Source organism: Acipenser ruthenus, chromosome 7, assembly GCF_902713425.1.
Source record: "Acipenser ruthenus chromosome 7, fAciRut3.2 maternal haplotype, whole genome shotgun sequence".
NCBI lineage: Eukaryota > Metazoa > Chordata > Actinopteri > Acipenseriformes > Acipenseridae > Acipenser > Acipenser ruthenus.
The window spans coordinates 25,206,688-25,229,292 of record NC_081195.1 but is presented as its reverse complement, the minus strand read 5'-3'; the positions used below and the strand labels follow the sequence as shown (position 1 = coordinate 25,229,292).

The following is a 22,605-nucleotide window of genomic DNA, read 5'->3' as shown; positions in this document are numbered from 1 at the left end:
CAGACACTTGTGTAAAACTATACCGTGATAGAGCGACCATCGCTGGAACCCTAGCGACAATGCATTATTCTTTTGTATTTGTGGAAATAAATCTTAAGTGTCACTGGCTTTTCAACTGCACCTCTTTTACAGGGTCCCTTTGCTTAAACTTTCTATCCCACTTTCTCATGGTTAAATTAAAGGAAGGGGTCCCCTTTTGAGTGCCCACCACAACACAGCTGGCAAACTCTTTTGTGTACTGTGAAATCATTTACTAACGAGATGTTAGTTGATATATAGCAATGCATAAAGCATACATAAACAATCTGTTCATTCCTGCACCCCTGGGTAAGATCTCCGTTTGCACATTTGGAAGTAATCGCTGATGTCGACAATAGTGTTTATGAGCTGTCATGATGAAATCCGCATTGGAAAGGTGGGCACAAAACAATCCCAGCCAGTTCAGCAAGACCCCAAATGAGAAACACCTCTTACTTTAGCTTTCTAGCAATTTTTAACAGCTCATAAAATGGCATCTTTATGGGCACTTTTTGTTGCTTGCTAAGGATCATTACAAATAGAAAAAAGACTGGCCTAGCCTAGGAGTCACAGCTATAAAGCATTGATGAGCTGTTTACTGAAGTCCAGTGCTAGGAGGGCTGTACATCTATCAGAACCAGAAAGTACAGTCTTTTTTTACAACATTTCTGTGGCATCATACTTTGATATTTTCATTGATTCCTTTTCCAGTTGCACTGAAAACTGTATTAGTCAAAGAAAATACAGAGACTGGATTTGTCAAATAAACCACTGTAACAGAATCAACAGCAGTATATTTCTCAGATCTGAAAGTCAATTTATTTTAAACAGAAATCAGATAGTTATCAATTCCCTAATTTTCTGGGAGGGAGCTCTTGTACGTTCATGGTCGTCGGGAGAGGATTCAGGTAACTTTTCTCAATCACACTAATGAGTGCCTGTCTTATATATCTTACCTAACTGCGTGTGTGAGAAGCTGAACTTTGTGAACTCTGCTTACACTGTTTTTCTAACAATATCTAAACACTATCCGTTTCATGGCATGAGTTACAATGTTGTTCCAGACACAGAGCATGCATCTCTTCTACAGTTTAGTGGTAAACTTTTACAAGATGTGTATACATTTGTAAAAGCTACAGTATGTATGTGGTTCTAAAGTGTTATGACAGAATGAATGATTTTGATATCAACACGACATAGTGTCACCTTCATACGAAGTCTTACAAAAAAATTTAACCTCACCTCCCAAGCCTACACCCACATCAGCACTCAGAACTAATCATAACAACACAGTGAAATAGATGGAAAAAAATGTCAGCCATTTTTCTTCCTTAAATAACCAAGCTGACAATAAAAATACAAACACAGTAAGTCAAAGACTGGCTTTACATGGAAAGTTGCTGTGGAGTGTTGGCTCAAGATTAAAAAAGGGTTTGTGTGAGCGCAAAGGTGCTGGTCATTAAGTTAGTCTGATGAAAAACTTGCTCAGAAATAGTTTGAGGTGCTCTAGGGCTTCCTGTTATACTGCAGTAGAAGTGACTTTTATGAGGGCTGCTAAACAGTCAGTATCCTACCTGGTATTGCTTTGCTTATGGCTTTGTAGTCTTTATGCAGGAAAACCCAAAGCATTTAAAAAGTTAGCAATTGGCAAAAACACCCAAACCATGTATGTTATGTGTAGGTAAGAGTGGGGAGGGGGAGGGGGGAGGGGGGAGGGGTTGCCTACGTGGCTCCCCCCACCTTTCGATTTTTAAAAAAATATATTTTTTTTAATTTAGCCTGCCCAATTATTTTACCCCAGACTTTCTCCCCAGTTTAGATTTTTCAATTACGTTCCCACACTGCAGCAATTCTTCAGAACAACGCTCAGGATAACTGAAGGTTGGTGGGCCTCCTTTGATCCCATCACCAAGTCAATTGCCTCTTTACACCCAGGGACTTGACAGCGGATGCCTAAGCTATCAGCCTCTGGAGGACCAGCCCTGCCAGTGTCTGCTTGAGCTCACAAAGTGCCTGGCCAGTGGGTCCCTGCTGGTATGGCCCCCCTTCCCCACGGGAGTGCCAGAGCCAATGCGATGATCCCTCTGGAATCCGTGCCAGTAACTGTCTCGTGAGTAAGTGTGTTTCAGAGTAGTCAGGTTCCCTGCACTTTGTGTGTGTGTGTGTGTGTGTGTGTGTGTGTGTGTGTGTGTGTATGTGTGTGTATGTGTGTGTATGTGTGTGTGTGTGTGTGTGTGGTTTTGGCAGGGATGGGATTAAAAACCCACCCCAGCAATGTTACTTCCTATCCCAACCAAACATGTAAAATGTGGTGTTCAAGCAGGTGGCTTGAACGAATTGGAAGGGAGGAAAAATCCATATGAGGAATGTGGTCAGGCTAAATTGGTATACTGATTGCAAATTTAACCTGGGCATCTATTTAAAGCATCAGTCTAGGACTGAAGGAGAGTGGAGTATAGGCCCACTGTTCTGGTCTCTGGGAAAGCTGTCAGTTTAATCCTTTTTTTTATTTTGTTATTTTGAAAATAAAAGTGCGCTTAAATGCATTTCCTGAGTCAGCAGTTCCTGCATCAGCTATTCTGCCTTCTAACCATCCACAAAGTGACGAGAAAAAAAGTCAGTGCAGGCTAGTCAAAGAAGTACCTGCGTCTGGTTTCAAAAGTGGAACTACCATTGGAAACACTCTGCACCCGCTTCTTGAAAAACTCCTCTGGAATTCTGCATGTCATCTGTTAGACAAGGTCACCACCCGCTGGCATGGAGGTGTAATCACTTCACAGGCAGCAGCTTCCAATTAGTCAAAGCTGATTAAACAATTCCATGTATCTTATCTGTTGTGCACCATTCTCTATGTACAGTTTTTTTTTTTTTTTTTTAAATCTAAGTTATGATGCTTGTCATTTGCGGACTGGTTGAAGATGAATTAAGGGCACACTAATTACGAGACAGGATTAATATGCCGGATTTGTCAGCTTGTCACCATCCTGCTTCCTGCTGTCTATTAGTGCTCCTGTAGTGTACCAAGCCTCACTTCTCTGAGCACAGCTCCCTGACAGATATCAAAGACAGCTTGTCAACTACACCCAATACATCCCTTTTATCCCAGCATGCACTTGCATGGTAAAACTAAACCGTACATAATAGCAACGATAACACTGCAGGCTTGCACAGCAAGTATTATTACATACTGCCTGGTCACTTTATAAGGACTTATACCCTAATATTGACTTGGTCCATCATTTGCCCTGATCACAACCTTGACACGACGTGGGTCCACAGGGTGCTGGAAGGTGTGTTTCGTGGTATGTTGATTTAGTCATTCATATTTCACACAATTGGTGCAGGGAGGCAGAAGATGCACAGAGTTCTTTATGCTCCTCAAACCATTTGTGCACAGTTCTGACCTCAGCTGACCTGGTGCAAGCTGGAGTTGTCTGGTCAAAATGTTGTGGCACACAGACATAAGCCAGCAACTAAGCTTTTCACGCAAAACAATGTAAACTGTATAAAACAGCAGCACTTGGAGGTGCATTCAAGAAGCATCCTCCATGAACACACACCAGCGTTGTGTCCGCTGCTTCTTCCAGAAATTGGTAACTGATATTACTGCTTGGTTTCTGTTAATAACTAGTGGCCTCATTATTGTGTTTAATGATAATGATTAAGCTGTAAAGTTGTGTTTATTGGGATCAATAAAAGGTAACTCCTCACACAGAGAAATGCACAAATAAATAATTGAGTTTCCTTACACCCACACCAGGGCGATGCCCAATCCAATGGGGTACACAGGATCTAATAAAGCGATCAGATAGCCAAGGCTTTAGAATCCATGTTCACACCTCTGCACTTAAATCTTACTTAAATGCAGATTTTTGGCACTACAACACAACAAATTAAATGTTGCTGTTTCTCTTTGATAACAGAGTGTCCTACATCAGATTCGTGCTAACTGCAATCGGACAATGTGGCTTGCATTGCAAAGATAGGCATCAGCAATATATAGAGCTGTATTGAAAAAATTATATAAACAGGAAAGAACCAAAAGATCTTTTGCACAGCAGAAGGTGGGGTAGCTGTGAAAATGCTGCTGATGTAAGATAAGACTTTAAGCCTTGGTTATCACGACAGGGCAAACGCATATACTAATGTCACGATCGAATATGCAATTATCACAATGTGAGAAGTATCACAATACATATGATGAACCTGATGGGCTAATTGTATGATCCATAATAAAATTAAATGATGGGCTATATTGTAAAAGACAAACATTTTATGAAACAGGGCGAGTATGAATTCAACTAAAACACATGTATTATTCATTGAAGGACTATTTGGTGGACTATAATGTGCTATGTTGTGTTTTTTGATGCACAATTAGTCATTACACCCCTAACACCTATTGTGCTAGGTTGAAAACTTAAAAGATAGGGTTATAGAATATCAAACTACTGTAGTCACACTGATGCGATAAACAAAAATTCAATGTAAAAAAAAAACAAAAAAAAAAAACAAACAAACGCTGTGTCCTGCATATTTTTGTTTTGTTAATAAGAATAATTACATTCTCTTAAAGCACAGAATTGCACCATTGATAATGTCATGCCAGATGAGATATTTTTGCTAAAGTGGGGAGCAATTCAAAACAGTTTGAGAACTCCTGTAGGAGAGGAAAAATGCTCAGAGGTGGGAGCCCCTAACATTTGGAAGACATAGCAAATGGCTACTAGGCTGCTAGTTTCCAGAATAGAAAGGGCCTCAGTATGTAACATTGCCCTTGGCCCCCAAGCCTATTCTGAGTAATTGTATGAAGTACTATTGTGATTCTAAATGAATCATGGAGCAATTACAATAATGCTTCCTCGAACCTATGGAAAAGCTGCCTGAAAGGCAACGGCTAATTTCACAAGTTAATGCTTGGGAACCCAATCTTCCGAGACAGCAATCCATCCGACTAGTTCTCCCACAGACCAGCCACTCCCGCCCCTCTGCCTGTCTTTTCATTACGCATCCATTGAGACATCCCGATGTCTCTCCAAACTCTTGTTTCCTGCAGTCACTGGAACTGAGCGCACGCAACAGTGACAGTTCCTTAGTGACAGCTGGCCACATTCTTTCTAAAGCAGGTCCACATTTCTTTTTTTAAAACTCGCCATAACTGAAAGCAGCCCTCCAGTGGGTCCCTCTGCTATCAATTTCATTCAATCACAGGCAACTGGGAGACAAGCAACCACAAACAAGTTGGCAAACACTTTTTTTTTGTTTGTTGTTGTTGTTGTTGCACAAGATAACCACAAGCATACATTTGTGAGAACACATTTCCATCAGGACAGACACAGCATGTGCTGCACGATTCTAAATGATACGTCATATACCCCCCCCCCCCCCCTGCCAAGGCTGTAAATTCAAAATTAAAGCCATTAGTTTGACACTGACATACTGTATATCAGCAGAGGTACTAAATAATAAGAAATGGAAATGAATAGCTTAATGAAAATTGGATTTTAAGACCTAGTTGTCATTTAAGTAAAATTAGGTGTTAGTATCGTGGTAATATATACGATTTGCAGTATGTAGACTAACTGGGTAAGGGTGTCTGTTAAGAAATAAATAACTGTTCTCAAGGTACATATAGAAATGTCAGTGTGACATACAGAGAGAGAGACACCTCCATATACAGTATCTCCACAAAATACACTCCCAATAACCTATGCTAAAGGGTAGTATGTGTCAGCATTGAACATTCTCAGTAGTAATCTGTGACAAACCAGTTTCTATTCAGATAACGCCCTCTAGCGTGCAGAAGATGCAGGACAGGCTAACTAAGCATGTACAAAGAGAAGAGAATGGGTCCAAGTATAGAGCCTTGGGCAATGCCACAAGCATCAGTTGACAATCCAGACACAGTCTCCCAATGAAACAAAGTGCTGTCTATTAGTGAGATGTGACTTGAATCAAGCACAAGGTCATCTACAATATTGTAGTAAGTACCTTGGGATACCAGCATAATATTAGCAGTAATAGTATTACCCTGAAAGAACCCTAGCAGAACCATTCTCCCATTAATGGGTTTGTGTATTTTAACCTGTTGCTTGATAAGTAAATTGCTTTGGTAATTGGGGCTACAGGTATACAGGCTGTCAGACTAGATAGCAAGGGGAGTATAGAGCCAGACGGGTTCAAGGGGAGACCAAGAGAGAGCTAGATTTGTAAGCTCACCATCCCAAACCAATTCAGTGTGATACCTGTACCTGTGATTGAGCTCTGTAACTTTTTTAGAAGTCATACAATGTTGTTCTGGCTATTCTATATCCCGCACTGATAAGGCTAACTAGAGAGGACTCCCGTGACATTTTTGTCCCATGAGATTCTGTCTGTAAAGCGGCACAATGCATTTTTGTCCCAGATGGCTTTCCATAGAGAACACTATGTGTGCGCCTGCATAATCTGGTTTGTTTACTTTTTGCTGTCTAAAACTTTAATAGAGGCTCAAGAGCTGCTGTGTTGATCCTGTTTTACATACACACACAGTGCCTTGCGAAAGTATTCGGCCCCCTTGAACTTTGCGACCTTTTGCCACATTTCAGGCTTCAAACATAAAGATATGAAACTGTAATTTTTTGTGAAGAATCAACAACAAGTGGGACACAATCATGAAGTGGAACGAAATTTATTGGATATTTCAAACTTTTTTAACAAATAAAAAACTGAAAAATTGGGTGTGCAAAATTATTCAGCCCCTTTACTTTCAGTGCAGCAAACTCTCTCCAGAAGTTCAGTGAGGATCTCTGAATGATCCAATGTTGACCTAAATGACTAATGATGATAAATAGAATCCACCTGTGTGTAATCAAGTCTCCGTATAAATGCACCTGCACTGTGATAGTCTCAGAGGTCCGTTTAAAGCGCAGAGAGCATCATGAAGAACAAGGAACACACCAGGCAGGTCCGAGATACTGTTGTGGAGAAGTTTAAAGCCGGATTTGGATACAAAAAGATTTCCCAAGCTTTAAACATCCCAAGGAGCACTGTGCAAGCGATAATATTGAAATGGAAGGAGTATCAGACCACTGCAAATCTACCAAGACCTGGCCGTCCCTCTAAACTTTCAGCTCATACAAGGAGAAGACTGATCAGAGATGCAGCCAAGAGGCCCATGATCACTCTGGATGAACTGCAGAGATCTACAGCTGAGGTGGGAGACTCTGTCCATAGGACAACAATCAGTCGTATACTGCACAAATCTGGCCTTTATGGAAGAGTGGCAAGAAGAAAGCCATTTCTTAAAGATATCCATAAAAAGTGTCGTTTACAGTTTGCCACAAGCCACCTGGGAGACACACCAAACATGTGGAAGAAGGTGCTCTGGTCAGATGAAACCAAAATCGAACTTTTTGGCAACAATGCAAAACGTTATGTTTGGCGTAAAAGCAACACAGCTCATCACCCTGAACACACCATCCCCACTGTCAAACATGGTGGTGGCAGCATCATGGTTTGGGCCTGCTTTTCTTCAGCAGGGACAGGGAAGATGGTTAAAATTGATGGGAAGATGGATGGAGCCAAATACAGGACCATTCTGGAAGAAAACCTGATGGAGTCTGCAAAAGACCTGAGACTGGGACGGAGATTTGTCTTCCAACAAGACAATGATCCAAAACATAAAGCAAAATCTACAATGGAATGGTTCACAAATAAACATATCCAGGTGTTAGAATGGCCAAGTCAAAGTCCAGACCTGAATCCAATCGAGAATCTGTGGAAAGGACTGAAAACTGCTGTTCACAAATGCTCTCCATCCAACCTCACTGAGCTCGAGCTGTTTTGCAAGGAGGAATGGGCAAAAATTTCAGTCTCTCTATGTGCAAAACTGATAGAGACATACCCCAAGCGACTTACAGCTGTAATCGCAGCAAAAGGTGGCGCTACAAAGTATTAACTTAAGGGGGCTGAATAATTTTGCACACCCAATTTTTCAGTTTTTTATTTGTTAAAAAAGTTTGAAATATCCAATAAATTTCGTTCCACTTCATGATTGTGTCCCACTTGTTGTTGATTCTTCACAAAAAATTACAGTTTCATATCTTTATGTTTGAAGCCTGAAATGTGGCAAAAGGTCGCAAAGTTCAAGGGGGCCGAATACTTTCGCAAGGCACTGTATATATATAAATAAAGAAAACTGGGTTCTTAATATTATAATCCAATATTATGCCCTTTGGAGAGTATTATGTTATGTGTGTGTGTGAATGTTTTATAATCATCAGGCAGGAATATTAGTGTAGTTTAACCTATTAAAGTAACATTCAGGAACGCAAGAACACATGATGTAGCAATTGCGTCTCTCTAACATGGCACATACATAGCTCCCTCTTTGGGCGCATCTAAGTGACATTGCATGCTATTTCTCAAGACTATGGGCAAAAGGCAAACATTTTTAATTGTATGAATTGCATGACCTGTCCTGTGTGGCGACTGGCTTGCTGGTGTGAGGGTGACTTTTGTGCCAGTGAAGGGTTAATGATATGCTTGAATAAGGATTATGAAGGTTCACAATAGCAAGCCACTAAAACCCGTCTTATCAATATAGTCTACGTGGCAGAATAAACAGAACAGAAGTTGTGTGTGTGGAAGAGTGAACAGTTCAAAGTTGAAGTACACTGGGCGACAGGGGTGACTTGGCAGAATATCTGTTTGCTGCAGCATATAAATCCTCAGAAGTAGATGCATTCAGTGCTATCCTGGAGACTTGATAACATCCTTCACTGGGGTTCCTAAAGGTAGTTCATGTAGATATTGTGCACCTATCTCGTCTAATTGCAATAACTGTCTTTCTTTTTTACTAATAATCTTTGAATGCTAATATTTATGTAATGTGCAGTTTAATAAATATGTTTGATTTAATTTACACACAGTTGTCAAGTATCATTAATAACATGGATTAAATGAATAAAGTATTTTTTTTGGCAAATAGCTGCCTCTACAATTTTAGTTTTATGGTGTGGCTGCTGGTAAAAGCAGCAACTAAAGTCGAATTCACAAAGAGAAAGATATCATAGCACATCATATCAAAACATATCTGCAATGAACAATATATGGAATGGATAAATTCCTTTGGTATTGAAAACTTATTACAATAAATTCTACGTCCCTTTAATAGTAAATCCACCCTTGAATGGACTTAGTAGCACGGAATTAGAAGTGATTTATTTATATATTTTATGTATTTATTTAAGAGCTACAAAACAGAATCCTGTTTGATGCCATGGACAGTGTGGAGATGGAATCTGTCCTGATTAAAGAGGAGTCCCCTGAACTTGAACTTGTCCCCATTAGAGAGTTACTGGCTTCCCTCCCCGTTAAACAGGAGCTCTGTGAGATGCAATGTGACAGCAGTCAGCCAGAGGCCTCTAGATTAAAGCTGAGCACAATGAATTGGAGATCCACCAGACAGAAGAACATCTTCCTGTTAAAGCAGAAGCAGAGGTACTGGAAACTGTCCGTATTAAACGGGAGTCCCCTGAAGTAGAGTTTGCCCACATGGAACCAGGGAAACAAGAATCTGAGGACTTCAAACCAAACATCCCTGAGCTGCAGCCTGTATGCATGCGGGAGTGCAGCGTGGTGCTGGAGAGAATCTGCGTGAGAGAGCAAGGCGCTGGAGAGGAAGGCTCTCCCAACAGCACGCAAAGGTGAAAAGGAAGCCACGCTGTCGCATTCAGAATGCAGTCTAACAGGTGAGTGACTCCGAGTAGCTGTGATATCTAGACTGCGTGGCTGAGAGGGAGGGAGTCAAGTGTAACAGCCGCTGGCCTTCAACACGGCTGTCCGTCCCAATCACTGACACCCTCAGCAATCCCCGTCAGCAACACATCACACGGTCACCAGGTTTGTCTGTACTCTGACCGGTGGAAAGATATATAGAAGTCTTATTTTTAAACAAGGCATCATATTGGTATTTTTCATTTACAATACGTTCTCAAACAATACAGTATATCTTTTCAGTTTAGAATGATCAACTACGAAAGTAAATCAACATGTTTTTCACAATAGCAATACATATACAGAGCAAAATTAAACACATCTCTCCTGACCGGTGGAAAGATATAGCAGTGACTGAATATGACGGTACAAACCACTAAACGCGTGCGAGACTGGACTCAAATAAAATCAACAGTAATATGTTACTATATGATTAAAAACCCACATATTTATAACAGTATGTTGATATAGGAGGCTGTGTGGTCCAGTGGTTAAAGAAAAGGGCTTGTAACCAGGAGGTCCCTGGTTCAAATCCCATCTCAGCCACTGACTCATTGTGTGACCCTGAGCAAGTCACTTAACCTCCTTGTGCTCCGTCTTTCGGGTGAGACTAATTGTAAGTGATTCTGCAGCTGATGCACAGTTCACACACCCTAGTCTCTGTAAGTTGCCTTGGATAAAGGCGTCTGCTAAATAAACAAATAATAATAATAATAAGCTCTCTTTCATTAGCGAGACACTCTAAAAGCAGTCAACATAATATTTGCGTCAGTACTTTGTTTATAAATGATCCCCTTTTCTCTAAAGACAAAGCTCTGTTTGGAAAGCTACTAATTTGAGGCAGAATTTAACAATGTATAAAATACTTTTAAGTATGAACATTTTACCTCCGTTACAGGAGCATATAGGTTAGATTTCTTTTTCCCCCTGTACCACTCTGTTCAAGATAGGACTCACTACTGGTGAACGAAAGATATAGTTATAATGTTGCTATTGCTCTGGGGGTGTAACCCAGTGCAAGCCCCCCACAGATGAAATTCACAAGCTTGAATCCACTCCACCACCTAGCCACATGCCTTAAGCCTACAAGCAGTCCCTCTTACTTTCTTTCCTGTTCATTTTTTCCAGGTTCCAGTCCAGCAGCTAAAGCGAGGGCGAGCAGCAGAGAATATCCTGACTGTGGGAAAGGTTTCATCCAGTTAGGCCATTTTAAAATACACAAGCAAGTTTACACAGGAGAGAAACCATATTGCTGCTCTGACTGTGGGAAGTGTTTCTGTAGGAAAGGCCACCTTGAAAGACACCAGCGAATTCACACAGGAGAGAAACCGTATCGCTGCTCTGACTGTGGGAAGAGTTTCATTGATTCAGGCACTCTGAAAAACCACCAGCGAATTCACACAGGAGAGAAACCATGTCGCTGCACTAACTGTGGGAAAAGGTTCAGTAGGAAAGGCTACCTTGAAATACACCAGCTAATTCACACAGGAGAGAAACCATATCACTGCTCTGAATGTGGAAAGAGCTTCAGTAGGATAGAAAACTGTGAAAGACACCAGAGAATTCACACAGGAGAGAAACCGTATTGGTGCTCTGACTGTGGGCAGAGTTTCAGTCAGTCAGGCACTCTGAAAAAACACCAACGAATTCATACAGGAGAAAAAACATATTGCTGCTCTGAATGTGGTAAGAGTTTCAGTCGGTCATACAGCCTTGTTTTACACCAGCGAATTCACACAGGAGAGAAACCGTATTGCTGCTCTGAATGTGGAAAGAGATTCAGTCACTCAAACAGCCTTGTTTTACACCATCGAATTCACACAGGAGAGAAACCGTATTGCTGCTCTGAATGTGGAAAGAGTTTCAGTCGGTCAAACAGCCTTGTTTTACACCAGCGAATTCACACAGGAGAGAAACCGTATTGCTGCTCTGAATGTGGAAAGAGCTTCAGCCACTCAAACAGCCTTGTTTTACACCAGCGAATTCATCGAGGAGAGAAACCGTATTGCTGATCTGACAGTGCTTCAGGAAACTTGAGACAACACCAGCAAATCCACACAGGAGAGAAACCTATTGCAGTGTAATATGTAGTTCCGTGTGAATTTCTGATAATTTTATAATTATCCCAGAGGAAAAATCCCCATTCATTAATGTTTGTTTTAAGCCCACAGATTTTCAATTCATGGAATGCTTAATGATTTTCAAAACTTGTTTTAGACTTTTCTTTGATGCATTATACACCATGGAGCTGAAAAATAAATGCCTCTTACCAATACATATATTTACATACTAAAATAAAGTTCAGTTATTTTAACATAGCTGAATGCTAGTCTGTTATAGAAAAAATATGCGTATTCGAAAATGTAAAGGCAGCTGGCAAATCACTATTGGTAATAAAGAAGAATGCAGTGAACCAACATTCAAAATTGTGTACCTATCCTCAGGTTATACTAAGTGAAATTCACATCACATGCCAAATCTACAGATTTAAGGAGTTATGGTACAAATTGGTAACCTATGTGATAGGCTACCAATTAACAGTACATGTGGAGTGCAGGATGTGCCCTAGAGCCTGGATGTCGCCGGTTCGAGTCCAGGCTATTCCACAGCCAACCGTGGACGGAAGCTCCCAGGGGGCGACGCACAATTGTCCGAGCTTCGCCCTGGGGGGGGAGGGTTTAGGTCAGCCAGGGTGTCCTTGGCGCACCAGCGAGCACTGTAGTCTGGCCGGGCTTGCCTGTAAGCTGCCTGAGAGCTGTGTTGTCCTCCGACGCTGTAGCTCTTGGTTGGCTGCATGGTGAGTCTGCAGTGTAGGAAAAGAAGCGGTCGGCTGACGGCACACACTTCGGAGGACGAAAAATAATTGGCAACAACTAAATAAAAATAAAAATAAATGTATATTCCTCCTGTAGTATTTGTGCACTTGGGTAAGAGAAATATGTTCTTAAAATTAAAAAAAGGATAATTTTGGAGTAAGTTGGTTTATACCGCCTGCTTTAAAAACAAATCATGTGTGTGCCAGGACAGGCGAATGAGCACAGGGTTAAGAAGACAGGGAAGGCTCTTCAGCACGATGGTATTTGTTGGTAAGATTTTGTGAGACATAAAGAAACGTGCACAGATTGTTGTTGTACTAGTCCATTGTTTAACAAAGCTGTTTAAATAAAAAAAAGAAAACTAAGGAGAGAGATTCTGGAATAGAAAGAATATTTTATTTGTTATTTATCTCTGTACTTTACACACATTAAAATCACAAACTTTATTTTATTTATTTAAAAGAACTCGGGTTAGGAATTATATTTCTAAACAAAATAATAATACCTTGGTTGGCATTTGCAGCCAGTTGTATAGTTTTAGAAGGTAAATTACATGAAGGCTGTCCCTTTTGTTTTTGAATTAAGTAATAAACTGTAATGTAATTCTCTGTTACTGAAATTGATCATGTAACATACCACTGCTCCTAAAACATCAGTAAATATCAGTCTTTCATACTTCTTTACTATTTTATGATGCTTTTAAATATGAGAATTGTATAAATATGCCTCAGTCTAGCTTTGAGTTTGTTTGGAGAATCCTAATGCTGCATTTATTAATATGGTTTACCATACTTATCTGTTATTTTAGAATGTTTACCTCAGCTTTACCATGCATTCACTATGCTTTATTACACTGTGCTGTGCTTTTACTGTGGTATACTTTTAAGAGGGTTACTTTAACCTAAATGAAAGAGGAATTTTCAATCTAGCCCCTGTGAAGTTCTGTGTAGTGGAATGAGCTCTAGGACCTATTGTAGTTGGTATCAAAAAGCTTGACCACCAAGGCCTCTCGTGGCTGCAGCCGCAGAGTGTCCAGTGCTACGGCTCCCTGACGGTCCAGTCTGGAGCTGACCACTATGGCGCCCTGCGTGGGCAGGCCGGAAGTCCAGTGGTCTGTCAGTGCTGCCTCCTGGTGGCCAAAGTTGAGCAGGATGAGGAAGTGGACGCACTCCCAGGAGCGCAGAAAAGCCAGCACTGGGGAGGGAGCAGTGGTGCTGGAGGGGAGCAGAGTGAAATTCCCACACTGCAGGGCCACTTCCAGAGCCCTGGCCTGGCTTAGAGATTTGAAGAGCTTAAGAACTGAGCGCTTCTCCTTCAGCTCAGCCTGGTGGGAAAACAGAGGGTAGTTTTAAACCCACTAGTAGGTTTTTACTTTTGAGGGGGGGGGGGGTGTTTTGTAATAGTTCATTATTAAACGTTTTACTAGGAAAATAAATCCCACTAAGAACTGTCTCTTGTTGACTGTTTCATCGCACTCACAACCTTGGCAGCCACCGATGCAGAACAGACAATGATCAATCAGGGATAAAGAGGAATACAGCAAGCAAAGGGTATCAGTAAAGACCCACACCAAGACCCATTTAGTTTCCAACACCAATCCGTTCCACTTACCTCGACCGAAATCTGTGTCTCAGCCCCTCCGGGGGATCCTGTGGGATGTCGCGCAATCCCAGGGATTTGATATGATCCCCACCTCATGGGAAGCAGCTCCGTCACAGAGTTGTTCTGTGGTAGACGAAGAGAGACCAGTTTTAATGCTACCGCTGCTTCATTCAATTTATATTCAAATTCCCACCATTCTCAGAATGCATATTTCTACAGATGTATTAAAAATGATATGCTGTTCCCGAGCGGCAGGCTGGTGTTTTGAGCTTACCTGCTGCTCATGAAGGCCGATCTCGTCCCCGTAGTAAAGGAACGGCGTCCCGGGCAGGGTGAAGGTGAGGACACTGAAGAGGCGTGGCAGTTCACCCAAGTGGCCCACCTTGGGACCCCCCAGCTGGAAAACAACAAACCCAGGAAGATGATCCTCTACAGCTACTGGAACAGGCAGTGTTGTATGATACGCTGCCGGTACTCATTCTGTCCTATCCCCTGTTGGTGAGATGAGGTTAAAAGAACTATGACCAGGAATGCAGACGAACCCAATACTCGCCTGTGGTGTGCAGGGTTGTCCGTTCGTACCCAGCCTCCGCCCTGTTACACTACTAAGACATCAGTGCACTGTTTATTCAAGGGTAGCATTAATTTGAGGATTATATAGTATAGTACAATGCCCAAAAATGTAGCAAAAATGAATGTCTTGTGAATGAAAGCTGGTTTAGAGTATTTATTGTTGAACCCTGGCTTATGCTCTAACCCTTGCTCTACACGGAGTCTTGTTTTTTGTAATAGGGGTCACTCACCGTCCAGCTAGGCCACGCCTCTGGCGGTGTGAGTAGCGCTTGCTCCACCGCGTCGGCCACTTCCTGTGCGGAGAGGTTTCCCCTCGAGGGAGGCAGGAGGGGGCGGGTGAAGAGATCGGCGAGGGAGCGTTTCACAATATCAGCATCCTGCCATTGAGAATCAGCATTCACTGACGAGACAATCAGGATCCTGGAACAGGTAAAACCTTTATTAAAACATTAACTGGAGAATGAGACGTACGTCTTGTTTCAAAAAAGTATATATTAGACCAGGGGTGTCCAATCACGGTCCTGGAACAAAGACCAGAAGTGGAAGGGTCAACTTTGGCCAATCCTGTATTAGCGGAACAATCGTTTTACAATAAAAACCAAAATAGAGAACTTGGTGAGTGAATCTCACCAGCACTACCTTTCATTCTCATCCTCCTTCGAGCCGTAGACTTTAATCACCGCTTGCCATTCCTCTAGGGCCTACAAAGCAAGAAATGCATTATAAACCTTTACTACCATCACAAACCCCTAGATTCTGATACCCTCGTTGCTAAAGAATGTCCTGTCTGAGTTTCCAAAGTGGTTCTTGAGAGACTGTACCATATATATAAAATGTAAGTGTGACGTAGATAAGAATTTCAACATTAGAGGAGGCTATTCAACTTATCAATGCCGGTAGCACATTATTGTCCCTAATTAGTGTATTTACATAGTAATTACTCAGTAACGACATGTGTAATTACTCATGATTACAGTGTAATTATGCATTGTTACAATGTACTTAATGTTGAAAATCATGTTAACAGTATATGTAAGTACACAATTGTGTGGTTTTACTGTACAATTGTGTACTTACATATACCGTTAACAGGATGTACACATCCAGTACATTAAAAACAATGCATAATTACAATGTAATTACGAGTAATTGCAGCTGTAGTTAATGAGTAATTACTATGTGAATATACTGTACTTAGGGACACTTAATGTAAAGTGTTACATCAATGCCCCTCTGGCTCCCAGCAGTCTGTCAATCTTAAAATCCTATCAAAGTCTAGTCTTAAAGGACCGCAATGATTCAGCATCAACAATATGGCTATACCTTAACAAAAAGCAAACGAATAACACACTGAATAAAATTATGGGATGGTATCTGACTGTCTTTTGAATGTTTAAGGAACTGATAAACATTTTGAAGCTTGAAACCCAATACCCCATAGCAGGCAGAATAGTATCATATTAATCCATTAAGTACCAAATACATTTTTCTTTGAAAAGATCATCAGAACACAAGCGATATTTATGCCATTTGATACATTCTGAATAAATATTTTTTCACAGAAAAATATTTAAAGCCTTAGTTTTGGCGTCAAACTGCTGCATCCTGTTTTGAGGATAGTCAGGTTAGACGTGCCCGTATTCAGAGCAGTGAAATCTCACGCCGGCTATGAAGCTCAACACATAGAAAATGGAGCTTTATCATCACTGTGGGGAGGAAAACAGTCATCATTTTAAGTTTCTTATTTTATTTTGAGGAGCCATAAAAGCATCTCAAGGGCCAGTTAAATTTAGACTTAACTTTTGCGGTTAACAAAACTCTAGTAAGTTATCATAATAAGTTAGAGAGATAACAGGTAGATAACCAGTTAAAAATGCTCAAAAAAATGTCAAAGTATTCTGTCCTCAAATGAGGACAATGGCACTTAATAGGCTAAAGAATAAATACATACGCTACTGTAGAGCGTGCATCACAGCAGTTTACCTACCTGCTCTGAGTTGATGGTTTCTGTGTCACAGATCCTGAATCCAGCCACTCCCTGCTCCAACCAAAACTGCAGGGCGCTCTGAGAAAATAACCCATTCCAACCCCCTTGATTACCTCCAGTGCCATTTTACAGAGTAAGAATTGAAAACAATATTCTTAACACATCAAAATGTACTCAAGTTATTGCAGTCATTGGTGCTAGATGACATGGTGATAACTATATGCAAGGGCTCGTTTGTGCCGATTCGCACCACATACCGGATCTCAGATCTGGTTCCTTTTTGTTTGACAAGCGAGAATTATACAGTTTGCAAATGATGAACCATATGAAAACAAGCTATATATTTTTGTTGCAAAGAAAGAATTCCATGTACGTAACATGTGCAATAAAAAAACGTGTTTCTGTTCCGTGAATTGAATGTGTTCTGGAATGGTTAGGATGCGACGTCTACGAGTAAAAAAATTACTCACTTTTTTCACTACTCAAATGGCAAAATACCAAAAACTAGCACTTGTCGCTTCCTGTTGATCAGATTTGTTGGCCCACTACTGGTATTGTTCAAAGGTGAAGATTATGTTAAAACATGGCTTGGCAAAGGTCAGCATGCAGCTACCAACACCAACAATGAGACACAAAACCCACAGGTGTATAAACACAACTGCTATCCCTCTTCCAAATTAACCCCTGACTGCATGCATACTCATTGGTACACATGCTCATGAAAGGTTAAGTGGGAAAGAAAAAAAGAACTATGAAAATATAATCTGAAGCCATTTCCTCTTTAAGATAAATCCCAGATTTCTACCTTCACTGTTCCCAGGTGGCTGGTGTTTGGGTCAGACAGAGTGTGATTACTGGAGGTGTTGAAGGTTTCAGGGTGCCATAGTGTAACACTGCAGAGATCTAGCAAAATCTGAATTCCTGAGAGAGAGAGAGAGAGAGAGAGAGAGAGAGAGAGAGAGAGAGAGAGAGAAGAGAGAGAGAGAGAGAGAGAGAGAGAGAGAGAGAGAGAGAAAGAGAGAGAGAGAGGGTAATCCAACTGATACAACACCACAACAAGGCTTCAATTGTAACTTCACAGTCCAATGATTTGCTGTCCCATGTATACATTTTAAGCACACTCATTGTGAGAATACTGTGAAACTGTATTGAGAAGCCACTATATTTATATAAACAGATTGTTTCTTATACCAAACACAACATTAAAGATGTGACCCTGTGTCTGAGAATATATTTTCCCCTCAAATATTGGTTCCCCCTACAGATATTTAGGGGAACCAATAGTCGTTTACACTGGCATAAGGTAATAATTATAATATATATATATATATATATATATATATATATATATATATATATATATATATATATATATTAATATATAGCGCCTTTCATAGTGGACCACCACCACAAAGCGCTTTACAGAGCTAGGCGTGCATTATATGCAAAATCACTTACAATAGGACATTGATTTAACATCTCATCCGCAGGATGGAGCACAAGGAGGTTAAGTGACTTGCTTAGGGTAGTACAGTGATTCAGGCAGTGGCAGAGGTGGGATTTGAACCGGTGACCATCTGGTTCCAAGCCCTGGACTTTAACCACTGGACCACACTGCCTACTATTGCAATGAACTGCAATGAGGTTTGTTTCAGTTCCTAAATGTTTAAAAACGTCACGATTTAACGTTTAAACTATAACATATTTTTTATGATCTACAACATCAATGTGGATGCGACTACATGTGTACAACACTGATGTTTATGTGGAAAAGACTTGAGTAATTGAATAAATAACCGTACCCTGCACACATTCTACAGCTGACCTCTACATTTGACATGCACACTGTACCTTTGACAAATGTTTAAGAGAAATTCTAAATGTTTAAACGTTTTTTTGTTTTTTTTTTTGGCTGGACTTTCAACAAATACCTGCCAGATACCTGCCAACACCCAGAGGAGACCTTCCAATATTATGAATATTCAGAAAATTTCTATATGAGTTGATCTACAACGGTAAATAAAATGTATACATACTTCCACTTACTGTACCAAACGATTGGTTCCATTTACGCTGGTAAGAGCACTTTTTCTGAAAAAACCTGGTTGCCCCTTCATCCTTATCAAACCTGTTCTCTGACTTCAAAAGAGGTTAGACAGGTCTATCAAATCTATCAAAATGTCTCTGTGAGTAATTCTCACCCAGGGAGTTGCTGTGGGCAATAAGTGCCTCAAAGTCCTCAATGGATCCCACGGTCTGGTTTATTCGGGTGAGGTTGGGAGGAGAGCCGGATCCCCCGAGGCTTGAGAAGAAGGGCCCCAGGATCAGAGCCCCCACCCTCAGAGACTGCAGGTATGGCAGGCCAGCCCGGATACCTGCCAGCACCCAGAGGAGAACATCCAATACTGTGAATATTCAGAACATGATTTCTGTGGCTCGAAACCAGGTTTGGACTGGGATCGCTTGATATACTGTTGAGAGTTTGTAGCAATATGTTGTACCTGGGAAAATAAAAATTCTCAACTCCACAGAACTGTATCAAATCTTACATTTTTTGGACAACGTTCCACAAAGGTGACAACTTGAATCCCAACTCCAACCCTACAACAGAAAAACAGATCCACAGCTGTGCAATATTAAATAGGATTTTGAGTCATCAGCTCAGAACCACAGAGTATCAAATCAATCAAATTCTGTTGAGCTAGTGGATTGTGGATTATACAGATATTGCACAGTTGTGGAGTCGACTGAAAAGCATTTTTAATATTGCATGGAAGATTCAGTCCTGACATGCAACAGGAAAGAAGACTCACCATTGATGTCTCCAATACCATCCTGGTTGGTATCTAGGAAGAGAGAGGGTTCGATCTGGTAGAACAGATCCTTCTGCCACCAGTGCAGGCGGGGTGGCACTGGGCGTGGGGTTTGAACAATGATGGTGGTGGCTGTGCCCAGCATCGCCAGGCAGGCAAGCCAGAAGAGTGTGAGCAGACTGCAGCGCAGCGCCCGCCACCTGGGCCCCCCTGCCTGGGATCGCAGCTCCTCCTGTCCCAGCGGTGCCCACAGCAGAGCGGAGACAGAGCCCAGGAGAGGCTCCCTCTCACAGTACCGCCTGCTCACAGACAGAGCAGCTGCTGCCTCCTGGTCACCCTTCAAAACCATCTTCTCCTGTCAAGAGGAACCAGCTTTCTTAGTTAACAGCCTACAGGCTCCTGTGTAGGCTCCTGTGGTTGGGTCTAGTTCCCACAAGAAGAAAGGTGACTTAGGGGAGGGACAAGGGTGTGGTTTCAGTAGAGGGATTGCTGTGATACTAGCGATTTTAAACATCCCCATGCCAGACTTAATATAACCAACTCTGAGACAACATTGACTATTCTGGTCCACCTAAGGGCTTTAACCCTTAACAGTACACAAGGAATTGAGTGCTTTTTGTTCAAATGGTTCTTTGAACAAAAAGTTGAGAGTGACTCAAGTATCACAAGGAGGAAACTGACAATTTGAATAACCAGATCCAACCTGTCAGTACAAAACAAAACACTTATGTAAGTGTTTGGTACATACAAACTATAACGTTTTCACCAGGCAACAGAACCAGATAGCAAAAATGTAGGTGAGTTTCTAATGCTGGATACTTAAGCACCCTTGCATGGAAGATGGGCTGAGTTCCAGTATAATAAGGAGAAAAGGAATTATTCACTTAATGGGTTAACAAGTAATACATAAAAAGCAAGGGATATTCTTGTGCAGTAACTGCACAGTAATACATACATCCAAACTTAGCTAGTCGTCTAATAATTTCTTGTACTGTATTTTTAAATATTTTCATTATCCAGAACAGGAGATGACATTTACGTGTTTATTATTTATTATTATTATTTTTAATTTTAACCCTTTACCACATGCTGTGGCCTTAAGGCAACAAAATATAACTTTGTTAAAATCTCTCCCCTCAATGCATGATGGTGCTACTCATATTTTACAACCCAGTGAGGACCAATATAATGCAATTTGAGGAGGTGGGACATCCCTTTAGGAAGCTGGACTTGTAAAGGGAACGGTATGTCAAAGAGTTGAGAAGCTTTTCTATACAATTTATTCAGAGTTTGAGAATTAAAAAAAAAAAAATGGTATGCTTATATATCTCCAACGACACACATGGTTGTGTTTTTAAACCTACACCATGCAAAGGGAGTTATTTTTAAACAAAACTTTATATAGAGAATCATTTCCATAAATAATTAAGGAAAAGAAGATACAAGAAATGAGATTGCAAAGGCACTCCAAAAGTTAAGTGCTCAAAGCTGAATCTGTATATTTGCTTCACACCAGAAAGCAATTTCTTTCTGGAGTTCTACACCAATTAAAATGACAAATATATGGATGAATCATACTGCCTAAAGATAAGATTTACAGAAACAATTACGTTAGAACTTTTGAAACTGCAAACATTTACAAACGAATTATACATGTTCAGTTTGTGACAGATATTCTGTTAGATCTTTGCTATGAAATAAAGCACTGAAACCCCCTAGTATTTGTTTGTCGCTTTGGATAAAAGCATCTGCTAAATAACTAATATAGTTGTGAGTTTTCTAATTATACGTGCAGCTATCAACTATTACAAGGAATCAAAAATTAATTTGACTTACTTTAGACAGGGTTTCTTTCTTTCTTTCTTTCTTTTTTTCTTTCTTTCTTTCTTTATTTCTGTGCTGTCTTCCACATTCTTCCTTTCTTTAAAGTGGCTATCAGTGAGCAGGCTGGGTGTGGTTCACACCAACATCTCGCACAGTTCTGTGAAAAGCCTCCACACTCCCCCGACACATTCACATGTATAATGAGGGAGATACCAGCCACACAAAGCAAAAACAAAGAAATTCACCGGGGAAGGGTCCTGCACAGTGATCCTGATAGGGTGTGAGACTGTGTAGACCTGCAGTGGATTACCAACAGTGTGTTAAATCATTCTTCACCATTGGGGTGTCTGAAAATATTGCCAATGTGGTTCCATTTTTCCAATGGCAGCTTCATTCTATTTTATCTGCCACTATGCAATTGCCCCTCAGTACCAAACCGTTTCTTTGCCGCTGCAGTGAATAAAAACATATAATAAGAGACTGACTGTCCCTCTGGAATTAATACATGTGCAGTGAAGAAATACTTTCACTCAACCAGACATGTTATAGCTGAGGGATTGGAAAGCAGTTTGGCCTGGAGATTGTATCCAATTCCCTTTTTCCACTGGCATATCTGCTGCTTATTTGTCGAGCCGAGGACAAACCAAACCGTGAAACTCTGGCCTCACAACACATCTGACTCTGGCTCGGAGCTGAGCAGGGCCAGGGGTGTGGTGACTGATTTTGCGATGCGACACGTTCATTGAGCGTGACGTCAGTTGCACGGCTAGGGCTCTGCAGTGGGAAAAACAGCCAGGCTCCTCTTGGCCGGCCTGATTGTACAGTAGAAAAGAGATGTAAGTGACTGGGAAGGTTGGAAGCAGAGTAGCATAGTGTTTAGAGCGGAGACTTAGAGCCTAGTGGTGAAAGCTTAGGGACTGAAAGTAAGGCAATGTGTTCTATATGTCAGAATTGATGAACTAGAAGGCAAGGGGCTCTATTTAATTCATGGTGACAGTATACATGCTACATTATTTTCCAGTACTAGATTTGCTAAGCACAAAGCAGGACTCAAGCAGGAATCAAGTGATATGGATTTACAGTCCAGGCTAGGCTATAACAGGCAGGCTGATTAGGGGGTATAGCCCTGAACATCATTTAGCATCAGCCCTGCAATCTTTTACAGGTTTCTTTCCTCAAGCCTAATGCTCATTAGGGTGAGATTGATCATTGT

The 22,605-nt window shown here is 41.0% G+C and overlaps 2 protein-coding genes across 2 annotated transcripts; one reads left to right on the top strand and one right to left on the bottom strand.

Moving 5' to 3' along the window:
* The first annotated feature begins 364 nt into the window (after positions 1–364).
* On the top strand, positions 365–11,793 carry LOC131737575 (zinc finger protein 239-like). The gene is made up of 4 exons (XM_059027828.1): positions 365–415; positions 1,954–2,052; positions 9,665–9,752; positions 10,906–11,793. The coding sequence occupies exons 1-4, from the start codon at positions 365–367 to the stop codon at positions 11,787–11,789; spliced, it is 1,122 nt and encodes a 373-aa protein (XP_058883811.1). The 3' UTR covers positions 11,790–11,793.
* A 1,174-nt stretch (positions 11,794–12,967) lies between these two features.
* si:dkey-202g17.3 (neutral and basic amino acid transport protein rBAT) lies at positions 12,968–22,078 on the bottom strand. The gene is made up of 10 exons (XM_059026694.1): positions 21,405–22,078; positions 19,569–19,923; positions 18,957–19,130; positions 17,561–17,676; positions 16,756–16,833; positions 15,408–15,469; positions 14,999–15,188; positions 14,470–14,592; positions 14,205–14,318; positions 12,968–13,917 (listed from the first exon to the last, which is right to left on the bottom strand). Exons 2-10 carry the CDS (start codon positions 19,915–19,917, stop codon positions 13,555–13,557), a joined length of 1,569 nt encoding a protein of 522 aa, XP_058882677.1. The 5' UTR covers positions 19,918–19,923; positions 21,405–22,078; the 3' UTR covers positions 12,968–13,554.
* Between the last annotated feature and the right edge of the window lie 527 nt (positions 22,079–22,605).

Excerpts from the sequence above, each read along its gene's own strand:
- LOC131737575 (XM_059027828.1), top strand. The coding sequence starts at position 365 with ATGTCGACAATAGTGTTTATGAGCTGTCATGATGAAATCCGCATTGGA. Across the intron at positions 2,053-9,664 it reads TGGCCAGTGGGTCCCTGCTG|AGCAAGGCGCTGGAGAGGAA; the intron begins GTATGGCCCCCC and ends TCTGCGTGAGAG. Across the intron at positions 9,753-10,905 it reads TTCAGAATGCAGTCTAACAG|GTTCCAGTCCAGCAGCTAAA; the intron begins GTGAGTGACTCC and ends CATTTTTTCCAG.
- si:dkey-202g17.3 (XM_059026694.1), bottom strand. The coding sequence starts at position 19,917 with ATGGTTTTGAAGGGTGACCAGGAGGCAGCAGCTGCTCTGTCTGTGAGC. Across the intron at positions 15,470-16,755 it reads AAACCATCAACTCAGAGCAG|GCCCTAGAGGAATGGCAAGC; the intron begins GTAGGTAAACTG and ends CTTGCTTTGTAG. Across the intron at positions 14,319-14,469 it reads TCGGCCTTCATGAGCAGCAG|AACAACTCTGTGACGGAGCT; the intron begins GTAAGCTCAAAA and ends CGTCTACCACAG.